We start from the raw sequence: 13,723 nt of genomic DNA, 5'->3' as shown, positions 1-13,723 counted from the left end.
AAGGTTTAATTAAAAAGCAGGAGCTGTCAGACGGGGACACTGATCTCTCTTGCTCACTGCGCGGATCGATTTACAGTGCGGATAAGGCAGCCGTGTGCGCGTGAGAGCTGGCGATGGTCCGAAAATCACATTCATGAAAAGAGCTCCACTGAATTCACGGGAGACAAGTTACATTCCGCTTCAATGTTTACTTCTTTGATGAAACGTTCACAGTTTATTTGTAGAGAACGTCTGTTTATGGTTAGTTTATAGATGTCATGTTATCTCAGATTGGATCGGGGTTTTTTTCACGTTTACATTTCCCTTACGTTTGTTCAGTAAATTTTTACTTTGGACAATCCCTCTGGATCTACCGAGGCACAATGGTGGTAACTCGTGCATCACTCCTCCAGAGGTTCCAACCTAATTCTAAAAGATGTGTGTGTAAGCCTTTTTTAAAAATATTTTCTGCAGTATTACACCAGCATAATATACTGTACAGAGAAAACTACAAAATCTGTTTTTACTATAAAAAGAGACCCAGTTGGCTGGCTGCTTAAAAATAAATATTGTTTTTGCCATTCCATTTTATAAATATAGTGTTACAACTGAAAAAGACAATTTTCTTTTTTATATACATTTTAAAATATAATTTATTCCTGTGATGGCAAAGCCAACTTTTCAGCAGCATTTACTCCTGTCTCCAGTGTCACATGATCATTCAGAAATCATTCTAATATGCTGATTTAGTGGTCAAGAAGGATTTCTTATTATTATAAATGCTGAGAACGGTTGTGCTGCTTATATTTTTGTGGGAACATAATTTTTTCCATTGATAAATAGATGGAAAAAAAGAAAAATCGGAACTGAAACAAATAAAAATTTACTGTCACTTTTGATCAGTTTTATGCATCTGTGCTGAATAGAAGCATACGTTTCTTAAAAATAATAATAAGAAAAATTACTGGGGAACAATTCAATGCTTCTGCACTACAAATAAATTGGGATCTGGATTTTTTTTTAAATAAGAAATTAATGAATACATTGTCTGTCATTATAGAAAGACCGGGTATCATCAACTACCTCAAGAAAAACATCAAATACAAGAAGAAATCCTGCTTATTAAGATGACCTTCTTTATTAAATAAATTGTATAAAATGATGTTTAAATATATATATATATATATATATATATATATATATATATATATATATATATATATATATATATATATGTTTCGATGTATCGATGCAACACTGCGAGAAAAATGATCATAACATATTGATACATAATTGTATCAGCACAGCCCTATATTATTGTAATCATAACTGAGTATTTAATTCCCTAATAAACATTGTTTTTAAACCTCCCTTTAAACTTGAAAATTCTGTGGCTCTATGTCAGTTTTTTTGCAATGACAGTCACATTTTTCACATTCAGTGCAGCTAGATCATGCCCCCCCCAAAAAACATGAGAGTAAAGGTTATTGGTGAGTTACAGTTTACAGTCATACAAAAATATAAAACATCACTGTTCATCCATTTACCTTGATATACACTTATCAAAACCCAAATCAGGAAGGTCTTAAAGGACAGGGAGCGACCCTAGTGGAGGGAAAACCAAAGTCAGCATCACTGTCATGCAGCAAACATAAACTCATGCCTTCATTCCTGTAAATTATATCAAGTGTATCATGCAGATACTCGAGCTGATGGTTAGTTATGATAATTACTATTAAAAGGTCTCCCATATTGTTACCTTGGTGAGGTCTTTATAGAGTTCAGGATACAGCAGAGCCATCTCAGGCTTCACATCCTGGTCCAACACCAGAGAAAAGACAGGGAACATGGTGTAGATGGTGGCGTAACTAGAAAAAAATAGACAATGTTAGGAAATGTGACGCATCAAGTTCAAAGGCACCTATGATGTCCAAAATTACGGTGTAGGTAGGCAGCTCACTAGTTTTGTGTGAATCAGCCTTTACTTACCCCACCATGAGGAAACCTTGGTACAGAGGAACAGAGGCGAAGTAGAAAATAGAGGAAAACACAGCCTGAGAGGAAAGACACAAATTTAAATCAAGATGTTAGCACTTCAAATCAAGAGGCTGCACAGCAGCAACACAAGTGTTGTTCTTTGTGTTGAGAGAAAACTAATTTACTGTAATGAGTCTGGGTACTATATTACTACAGAAATGGAAATATACAGTTGAGGTCAGAAGTTTACATCCCCCTTTCAGAACCTGCAAAATGTTAATTATTTTACCAAAATAAGAAGATCATACAAAAGGCATGTTATTGTTTATTTAGTACTGACCTGAATAAGATATTTCACATAAAAGATGTTTACATATAGTCCACAAGAGAAAATAATAGTTGAATTTATAAAAATGACCCCGTTCAAAAGTTTACATCCCCTTGATTCTTAATTCTGTGTTGTTACCTGAATGATCCACAGCTGTGTTTTTTTTTTTTTGTTCAGTGATAGTTGTTCATGAGTCCCTTGTTTGCCCTGAACAGTTAAACTGCCTGTTGTCCTTCAGAAAAATCCTTCAGGTCCCACAAATTCTTTGGTTTTCCAGCATTTTTGTGTATTTGAACCCTTTCCAACAATGACTATGATTTTGAGATCCATCTTTTCACACCGAGGACAACTGAGGGACTCATATGCAACTATTACAGAAGGTTCAAACACCCACTGATGCTCCAGAAGGAAACATTATGCATTAAGAGCCGGGGGTGAAAACTTTTTGAATTTGAATTACATGAGGCTCTTCACACTCTGTGTATGTTACCTGCATGGTGGAGATGATCATGCCACGGTGCATGACAAACTGGCCCAGAGCTGCTGAGCGTTTGTAGCTGTTGCGGCCGTGTACCATCAGCAGTCTGCCAATGTGTTTGAACTGGGTTATGGAGAAATCTGCCGCCAGAGACGCCTGCTTTCCCTCCTGGAACAATAGGCAAGATGACATAATGCACTTCCATGAACTCAGTCACACAGAGTCTAAAATATTATAATGTTACCTTTTTTTATTAATAAATAAAAAAAATTTTAATAAATGTTTTCTTTGTGAAAAACTATGAATGGATAAATGTTACTAAACTGCCAATAACATGCCCAGATTATATTTTCATATTTTACCTCAAAATAATAATAAAATAATGACGATTAAGTGTTGACATCATTATCATGACATTTAAGCATATTTGCCCCAAATTCATATTAACAGGATGCCTAAAATCAGCTTAAAAAAAAATTAAAATTAAAAAAAAAAATACTACTACTAATAAATAATAATAATATATATATATATATATATATATATATATATATATATATATATATATATATATATATATATATATATATATATATATATAAAATTCATTTTTTAATAATTATTTTTTATTTAAATCATTTAAAAAGCAAATTTATTTGTCTTTATGGTGACAAAGTAATTATTTTTAATATTTAATCAATTTTATATAATAAAATTAATATTAATATAATAATAAAATTATATAAACATCAATATTAAAATTAAACCTTAAATTATAATGTTTAATATTACAAATATATTTAATAATATTGAATATAAAAACGATACTGTATTACAGTAGTGAGAATCTAACAAGAGTTTTAAGAATTTAGAGTAAAGGGAATTACACAAAAAATAAAACACCTACACATTCTGTTAGTGAGAATTTTTTTGTGGGGAAAATATAATTAATTAAAAATGAATTAAAAAAAGTTACAGGAAAAGACAATCTACGTTAATGAGAAATACCTCACCTTCCCTTCAATACCGATACCGCAGTCTGCTGCTTGGATCATGCTGACATCATTTCCTCCATCGCCTGAGCACAGAGATAAGAAAGATGATAGCAGGAAAACATGAGAAGACACTGTGAAGACAGTCATCTTTACCGCTCTCAAAGATTCATGTGTTTGGAGAGAGTTGAGTTTAAGTGGGTTTTGTCTCAGCTACTGGATAATGGGACTTAAAGCTCAACAGACTGAGGAGAGATGTGGAGAGGACTGACCTATGGCACATGTTCTGTTGTCTTTACGTTGCTGTAACAATCGAACAATCTGAGCTTTCTGCGTGGGAGAGCAGCGACAGCAAACCACAGCGGGACACTGACACGCCAGCTCCACAAATTCATGCTCGTAGTAGCGCAGACAGACCTGATGGGCCACACATAATCAGTGTGAGAAAATCAAATCTGATCATACATGATTTTGTTGAATATATGGAATGTCAAGGTTTTTTTTTTTTTTACCTCTAGAGAGTCTCCTGAGATGACCAGCGCACAGTCGTGTTTCCTCCTGAAGGCGTTCAGCTCCAGATGAGCCTCGCCCCTGTTGGACACCTGCCACAAAAACACCATTAAGTGTTCACACTAAATCCACTCCACTTAAAAATCTAAATATCCAGAGGTTCTAATCCTACCGGTTTGAAAACGTGGATGTCTTGATTTCTAGAAACTAAGTGGGAACTTTTAGCAATACACGTAGCAGTTTCCAGCTTGTCTCCAGTCAACATCCAGATCTGAAACATAAAGAAGAACCCCAGAGTTAATATTGGCATGGTTTTTGGGTGTTCACATATTTTTGGCCACATATTGCATGTGTACCTTGATCCCTGCATTGCGCAGGAGCTCTAGTGTGGGCCGGACATCGGCCTGCAGCTGATCTTCTACTCCAGTGAGACACAGAAGCTCCATCTCTCTCTCCAGACTCTCCACCACTGCCGCCACCTTCAGAGTGCGATCATGGATACTCAACTTCGCCTGATTATAACGACTCTGAACAGACAGAAATGGATAAAATGGGTGCCAAGTTATGAAGATTTTAAACTGGCCTTACTTCAGTAGCAAAAATGGTGTAGCTGTAAGTTAATTTGACTAGTTGCTTATATAAAATCAGTTCAAACTGACCATTTCAATTAATCAATTCCAAACTCTGATTTTATGATATGGTTTGCAATATCAACATCCAAGTGAAATTTTAATACTGTATATTAAATGGTCTTGAAAATGTGCTGTAAAAAAATGTTGTTTAATACAAATTATACTACTGTTCAAAGGATTAGGGTTGGCGAGATTTTTTTCTTTGAAAGAAATTAATACATTTATTCAGCAAGGATGCATTAAATTGATCAAAAGTGTCAGTAAAGGCATTCTTTATATATAAAACTACTTCAAATAAACACTGTTCTTTTAAACTTTCTATTTATCAAAGCATTTTAGAAAAAAAAAGAAGCAACTGTTTTCAAACTTTCTTGAGCACCAAATCATAAATGTAATGAATAAAGTCAAGATATAATGAAATAATAATTGCTGAAAATTCTGCTTTGCCATCACAGGAATACATGATATTTTATGATAAATTAAAGTAGAATACAGCTAATATTTCACAGTAATCCTGTTTTTACTACATTTTTTTTCAGCATTGGTGAGCATAAGAAACCTTTCAGAAACAATACAAATTATTACAGCCCCCAAACTTCTGAACAGTAGTGTATAAGTATATTGGTTCTATATCTATATAAGTGATTATATTTTTCCTTGTGTTTACTTGATGATAATGGGATAAATACTCCTACGCACCTGACTTAAGTTAACCTACGGCATTCTCTGGTGACACTTACAGTATAAATTTATACTCTTTAGCATGTCTCTGGCGACACCCTGCCAAGTCAAATGACATCTTGCCCCTTTTGAACACTAACACTTGAGACTAAGATTTTTTCTGTTCCACTAACCTGCTCATTACAGGCCAAAGTATACTTGTTTTTACACGTATACGTGACGCAATTTCATCACCAGAACAGTATGCACATATTGTACACGCACCACCCGATTTTTGTAAAGCCTTCACTGCAGACAAATCAGCATGATTAAAAACTTCCATGATCGTATTTTTCCTTCAAATAACAAGTTTAGAGAGTAGGGGTGCAACGAATCACACAATTCATGGGTCGGATCATATTACTGATTTTCAGTCACGGATTGGGTCATTTCTTGAATGAGCAAAAAATGGTTCTTTATTATTTAAAGAACACTTATTATTAATAGAACATTTTAAGTACTTACTCAATACCATAGCAAAAACTAGTAGTATAACTAATAGACTAAAAGACAAGTGAACTGTCAGTAAAACAATTAATAAAAATAAACACCTGGGTGGGTGGGTGGGTCCAGTGGCACCAGATCTGACTGAAAGGGTTCTTTAGCTTCGGCAAAAGAGGCAGTGGCTTGAGCCAGAGTGCATATGTCGACGCTTGCATTCGAGTACATGTTCGACTGTACACATACGCGTACACGTACAAAAAAGAAACGTAATATTTGGGTTTTAACAGAAAATGAAAACTCCTTTGAATTTGTAATTTAAATCACGGGTGGGAGGACCTCATACAAAACACAGAAAATCCCACCAACAAAAACAGTACAACAGTTACTCTTTTTGTTGGTGGGATTCTCTGGGAAAAATATAGAATAGGTGCATGGCAAAGTTGACATGATCTTACATAATTTTTCTCTATTATAAGTGGTTCTTCATACGTACACTTCAGCAACCCCCCCCCCCCCCCCCCTCCTCCTCCTCCTCATCCCCCTCCCCTCCCTCTGTTACTGGAAAACCAAATTTGGGTTTTGATTACTTCAGCTTGTTACTCAAGTCATGGGGTTGTTATGGTTATTATTATATACAGACAGACGTCTAGCCGCCTTGTCCAAATGCATCCGTTATTGCAACACGCTAACTTTGGCCCAAGAGTTGGGGACATCAAATGAATTTGACATGCTTATGTGTTTTACATGCTCTTTCCTGTCTTGCAATGAGTAAAGTACTGGTAACATAAGTTTAAGGAATTAATTAATTAGAAATTCAAAAGAAATTAGCTATCTAATAATCTAATCTAATGCTGATAAATTGTGCTTTAATGCCACCTATCTCTCATAATTTACATGCTAACCAATAACTGTATTCCTTCCATCAACATCCTAAAATGAAATGACAATATACAGTAACCAGTTTTATCTTCTGTCAACATTTTATCCAAAGCCATTCTATTTTTAGAATGCACAAAAAATTATATTATTAAATATCAAGTATTTGTTTTTTAAGCAATGGAAAATGAAAGAAACTAAAAACCGCAGAGTAAGGGTGTATTCACACCTGTCTTGTTTGGTTCGATTGAAACATTCGTTTTCCCTCTGGGTGTGGATCTTTTGGGAAGGTGTGAATACAGCAAATCGCACTCAGGCGCACACCAAACAACCGCACTGAAACCCAGCTGAAGAGGTGGCCTCGGTCCGCTTTCAAACGAACTCTTGTACGGTTCGTTTAAGGTGTGAATAGGAAACGGCCTCGATCCGACCCAATTGCAGAAAGCACGCTCAAAAACTCGCATATATAGTGCTGTTGATCTATAAGATCTCCATGATTAGCCTGTTTTTGCACTTCCTGTTTTCCCTGCTTGAGAATTTCTGTCCAATGAATGGATGACCTTCAGCACACTTGTGGTTTTGTTTACAATTACTGGTTCACTTGCAAAAAAGGGCAGTGTGAAAGCGAACCGCACCAAACAAACAAACAAAAAAACAACAACAACATTGTATTTGGTCCGGACCAAAGCAAGTGAACTAGTGGACTTTCCTGGTGTGAATACACCCTAAATTGCATTTTATCTATGGTAGACCTTTTAAAGAGTCAATTTTTGCATCATCATCTTTTGAGTTCAAGGGTCATACTGGTCTATTAGGAGTTGATAGAAGTTGATACTGATACTGCTACAGGAAGTAATCAGTTTGGGTACAGAATGTTAAATATTTCTCTAGAGATCATTTTAATGATCTTTTATTGCATTGTATTTATTACACAAAACAATTTAGATCTATTTGTCAACAATGGCATTTTGCTTAAAAATAATGATTCCTTTGTTGAAGTACAAAAATGACAACTTTACACCAAAATATTAAAAAGTTGAAAATTGTCAAGGTACATAATATATTTTAAACTATATCATACCTCAAAATCCTGGTATTGCTCTTCAGTCAGCGATTTCTTAGCCACCACCAGTGTCCGCAGGCCCTCTCTGGCCATGTTCCCACACTGAGACAACATAATGCAACACACAACTACAATTACATCAGCTACAGCCATGACGTGTGTGTGTGTGAGTGAGTGTGTGGTTGTGTATTAGACTGTGAACTCAATTGGTATACAGAAAGCATGAGAACAAAGATATAAACAATGCTTTTAACACAATTGTATTTACTGGAAACATCAACACTGTCATGCGAAAAGAGATATGCAAAAACATACACGCACACACATACACACACACACACACACACACACAGGAAGAATCAATTGTGAAAAATACAACAGTGCCTGTGGGAATCTTTGAGCAGACTGTAAAAGATGTGGGACAGCGGTTTAATTTTGATATGAAAATCCAACAGGCGAAAGTGATGCAGTGATTACTTATTGACCTGTCCTTATAGCAGCGTCTCAAATACACACACACAAAGCGCACCGATGAGGATTATGACATGATGCTCCCAGTCATACGCCTTTATTGAGGTCATTCATTAATTAATAAGCCTCATCTCCGCCCCTCATCGACTGCATATTGCCAATACAATTGTAATCATCAAAGCGAGAAATGCATGTGTGATGATGGGCTGAACAGATTGTCCTTGATCACATAGGCTAGGACAGGCCGACCTGTTTGTTATGCTTAGCGCTACCTTATCAAATGTGTTGATTCTTAATTCAACAGGGATCTGTTCATAAAGTCACTCCTACAAGGGATTCAATACCAAAAACATTGGAGGTACCTACTGAGAAAGTCAGTTGGAATGACAGACATACGGGAACTGTATGAGCTATGAGTCGTCATATACTATGCAAATACTTGTTTATGCTATAAATTTATAAATGTAATATGTATATACACTAGGGATGTAATGATATCAGAGTCTCACGATACTATAATGAATACTATACTATAGTATATTATTCGTGATATGAAGTCCACGATACGATATTTATTGTGATATTTACAGTGCCCCTATTATGGATTTTTGCAAATTACCATTTAATTAACATTTGCATATTGTCCGCCCACTAGTTGGTATTTCACATTGATCTGAATGAAAATGCAAATTCATTTTTTTTGCCACTAGGTGCTGCTTTTGGAGCGGTAAAAATATTGGTTTCCCCGGTAACGCTGTACACAAAGCAGCACGGTGCTCACAAACACCACTTTAGTGTTTACTTTAGAGGCATTACAGGCTTGATGAAATTAAAATGAGACCAATCACCACATTAGCGTCACACAAAGGAGGGGTTGGGAAAAATGAATTGTTGAGTGAATCGTTTGGGAGTCGTTGAGCAAGTAAGGTAAAAATAAATGCATATTATAAAACAATGAAATTGTTTTTTGACCTTGCATGCATGTCAACCTGTTGTTGGGGACTCCCAACAACCAAAATATGAACCTTTCATAACCCATAATAGGGGCAATTTAAAAAAAAAAAAGTCAAATTAAATATTGGAAATAAAATGAAAATTCTGTACATTTTAAGGTTTAATTATTCAATCTAATGTACTTTGAAAGTTCAAAATTAAGAGCTCCAACCCAGGTTCTTAACTAAGAAAACATCAGAAAAAGCCGTTCTGAGGCACAGAAAACACCAGATCATGAGCTGATCGCCTGAAGTTGATGAAGGAATTAAACCATATTGTGCTTTCGGACTTAGTTCGTTTGACAGTACTGTACCAAAGCATACTGGCCCTAAACACAACTTTAAAGAAATTTTATGTTAGAATAAAAAGTTTAAACGTATTTTAAAAACTACATTTTTTGCCCGGAAGACCTATCGTTTCATATCGTCACGTGACCACAATTATATCGAGACTATCTATATTGCTATCGTGATATCACAATATTGATAATACGGTTACATCCCTAATATACACTACTGTTCAGAAGTTTGGAGATCATGCTCACCAAGGCTGAATATACCTGATCAAAAACACAGTAAAAACAGTACAATTTTAATAATATTTTAGTTATGTTTTTTATTTTAATATATGATTTATTGCGGTGATGGCAAATCTGAATGTTTTGTAGCATTATAAAATGTTTCTACTGTCACAAAACACAAAAATGTTATTGACCCCAAACTTTTAAACTTGTGCAAATTCGTCTATCAAATTTGGTCTTTATATGACTTTTCTTTTCTTATCAGGATTCTTTAGTAAATAGAAAGTTTAAAAGAACAGCATTTATTTGAAATATAAATATTTTATAACAACATAATCCCCCGGGTTTCACAAACAAGGCTCAAGTCTAGTCCCAGACTAAAGTGCAAGTCTGAGCTGCTTTAACTGAAAGAAACTTGCACTGACTGATCTTAAAATATATCAGTGTCTTTGTTTTGTCTCAAGATGCACACCAGTAATGTTTTTTTTTTCTAAGGCATTTTAATAAAAATTACTTAAATTTCCTAATTGAACAATGGCCTGATCCTGGCTTAGGCTAAGCCCTGTCTGTGAAACCGGGCCAATATTTTTTATTGTCACTTTTGATTTAATGCTTCCTTGCTAAATAAAAGTATTAATTCCTTTAAAAAAATCCCCAAACGTTTGAACAGTAGTGTCAGTATATAACATTCAATACTAATCACAATATGTAAAAATGGTTAGATGTTTTCTTACTTTTGTGTGTCATAGCTACTTTATTGTTTAAATTTTACTGAAAATGTGAAAACTAACACCAGTCAACACTACACCAAAATTTGTGAGACTCTCAATCTGGTGACATTTTTCCTCTTCTTTTTCTTACTCGTTTTTGCATGGATAAATTACATCTGAGAACAAAAAGGTACTACATTTATTTGTATTGTGCTTACTGTCATTTGACACACACACACACACACACACACACACACACACGCAAACACACACAAAGGCAGATTATGAATCGGATACAAAAACAATTAAAAATGCAAATAAAACAAAACAAAACAAAAGAAGGGTCACAGAAACAGACAATTAGATTTATTCATAAGCTCACCAACCCACACGAAAAAGCAGAATGCCGATTTTCCCATCAACAATGGTTCATGCATTCTTACCTCCTCCTCCAGCCAATCATTGTACTGTACAATGCTCGCCATAGCAACATCAGCCCCTTTCATGTAAAATGTGATGTCGCCTGTAGCCTCCTCCTGAAACACAATCAATTCAACAGAGAACACTTAAAAACATATCGAAATCATGTCTAAATCATTAACATGTCCAACTGTAGAGCACAAAACCACACAGATGGTGCACGGAGCCCTAAAGTTATCAGTAAATGAGAAGACAAACAGAGATGATCTGCACTAAGCTCCCACACAAACGCATGTCAAAAGCTTAGCCAACAATACTTTTATGCACGTACTGTAACAGACAAACAAACAACACAAAACGACACACTCAAGTACACAGAATCCTGAAGTATCTAATAGCTTACTCAAAGGCTAAAGGACACAAAGCCACACTGCAGAAGATGCGCACACATTTTCAAACTCATATTCTCACCAGATGTTTTTTACAGAGTTTGAAATGAGAGAAATATGTAATTCCGAACACAGACAAACACACTCGCACACTTGTAATGTGACACGCACCCTGACAATAATGCCCATGCGCTTGCTCTCAGAGGTGAAGGGGAAGATTTGGAGGATGTAATAGGTCAAGATGTGTCCGGCTGGGGTCTTCAGCTGGAGGGACGTCAGGTCTCTGTTCACCAGAGTCAAACCCACACTCTCAGTCCAGTGCACCAGAGCCACCTACACAACATGTGAAAGAAAGTCTTGTTGTAAAAGACCTGTTTTTGTTACCAGTTACATGCAACTTTTTGCTCTCAAGGATCAAATCATCTTTAAAGAGCTGGGTATATTTATAGTATGGCTGATGATTAGATTTAAAAAAAATAATAAATAAATAAACAAATACTGTATTAAAGCTGAAAATACAATACAATAAAATAAAACAGATCAATAGGTAGACGGATAGGTAAATAATATTCATAAGTAATATAAATTACAAACAAATACATTTTTAGATGAAAAAATTAAAAATCTGAATCAGAAATATATTGCCATGTATACACACTATATACATGCAAGGAATTTTCTTTCAAAAAACTCACATTTACATTTATACCTAAAAATAAATAAATAAATAAATAAATCTACACAAGGTCTAGGTCACTAATGAAGTTTCTGAAAATCCAATTTGAGCCACTGATCATGTGAATTCTTGTACAGTCAAATTTTCGTGTGTCCACTGGAGCACAAGATTCCGTTTGGATCATTCTCAAATCATGCTTGACGGTCAGTAAAACAAACCAAATACTGACACATTCTAAAAATCATGTTAATAATTCACTTGTCAATTCTAGTTGAAATATGCTGATAACAGAATTTATAAAAAATACTGCATGGAATTAGAAAAGATTGAAAAGATAATAAATTACATAAAATCTTCTTGACCCCAATGCATGCACAGTTTATCTCAAGACTGAAAGATCATAAAAATCCCTGCAAATTATGCCTTTAAATTACTCCTCAGCTCTTTGATTTCAACGGCTTTCTTTGCTCTTACACACATCAGAACACAGCTAGAACTCTTGTTTATGGCATTTCAATGTGATATGACTAATTAGCCAGTCTTCTATCAACCTGACAGTGCTAAATGATGCCCTCAAGAGTGCGTGCACACACACACACACACACACACACAAACACACACAAGTAACTCAGGTGGTGGGGAAATGCCTTCAGGAGAGGAGCAGGGAACTATTTTATGACACAGGGGAGAGTCTTTAATACACTCTATCAATCATTTCAGCAGTACAGGAAGAAAAGCTGTAATCATAAACCAAGATCACTGCGCCTTCAAGAAGCGGAGAGGATTGAAACCACACCATGTGACCTACGACCACATGAAGACGTGGCTGTTATTTAATAAAGAGACCAGATGTGACAGGAAATATGATACGACGTCATAAAGAAGGCAAAATGGAGAGGTTTTTATCTGACAGAGCAGTTTCATCCAGGAATATGCTGAGAGAAGTTTATCTGAATTCTATCTTTCAATTATCGTTATTATAATGGTATATTATTTTACTGTTTTTGAGCAATGACTTTTCATGAATTTTCCAGTCATTTGATTACTGGCTTACAGTTATTATTATTATTAAATGATCTAGACTTGGAAATAACAATTGTAAAATTTATATTGAGCTTTAAAATTCACATTATAAATTCCATTTCCCAATCACAGATTTTAAATGAAAAAACTTAAAAATATTTGACTGGATCACTCTGTTAATGAAAACCGGACTAAGATTGCATCCGCTTTAACCTCATTCTAACAAAAAACTCATTCTAAAAGAATTGAACATGCCATAACTCTCTTGTACGAGTAGCCCATGTTTTGTGACAAATTCTATTTAATAGGCTAAAGGTTAGAGGTCAATACTATATTTTTCCTAGAAGAAGCAAAGGTCAACAGCCACTGAACACTGTCGTCTCATCTGAATAAGCCAAAACCACTAATAAAACCATCAGTGAACTTCTATTACCCCCCATAAGTAAAACTTCATTATCGGACATAACAAACGGTCTTGCTCATGAGAATGTCCGATCATTAAAGGTCATGATAAACTTCTGA

General features: G+C 35.1%; 1 protein-coding gene across 2 annotated transcripts in view; it reads right to left on the bottom strand.

The window, feature by feature from the left end:
- The window catches only part of atp9b (ATPase phospholipid transporting 9B), a 47,517-nt gene that overhangs the window by 3,962 nt on the left and 29,832 nt on the right, over positions 1–13,723 (bottom strand). For both annotated transcript variants that reach the window (XM_058752945.1, XM_058752946.1), the window contains exons 16-27: positions 11,674–11,835; positions 11,137–11,229; positions 8,018–8,101; positions 4,621–4,791; positions 4,437–4,535; positions 4,267–4,356; positions 4,027–4,171; positions 3,776–3,840; positions 2,775–2,930; positions 1,969–2,033; positions 1,739–1,847; positions 1,527–1,584 (exon numbers count right to left, since the gene is read on the bottom strand). In XM_058752945.1, coding sequence (XP_058608928.1) covers positions 1,527–1,584; positions 1,739–1,847; positions 1,969–2,033; positions 2,775–2,930; positions 3,776–3,840; positions 4,027–4,171; positions 4,267–4,356; positions 4,437–4,535; positions 4,621–4,791; positions 8,018–8,101; positions 11,137–11,229; positions 11,674–11,835 — 1,297 coding nt within the window. The remainder of the gene's footprint in view (positions 1–1,526; positions 1,585–1,738; positions 1,848–1,968; positions 2,034–2,774; positions 2,931–3,775; positions 3,841–4,026; positions 4,172–4,266; positions 4,357–4,436; positions 4,536–4,620; positions 4,792–8,017; positions 8,102–11,136; positions 11,230–11,673; positions 11,836–13,723) is intronic.

This window comes from Onychostoma macrolepis, chromosome 19 (assembly GCF_012432095.1).
Source record: "Onychostoma macrolepis isolate SWU-2019 chromosome 19, ASM1243209v1, whole genome shotgun sequence".
Taxonomy (NCBI): domain Eukaryota; kingdom Metazoa; phylum Chordata; class Actinopteri; order Cypriniformes; family Cyprinidae; genus Onychostoma; species Onychostoma macrolepis.
Note: the sequence above shows the minus strand (reverse complement) of the source record. Positions and strands in the feature narration are given on the sequence as shown.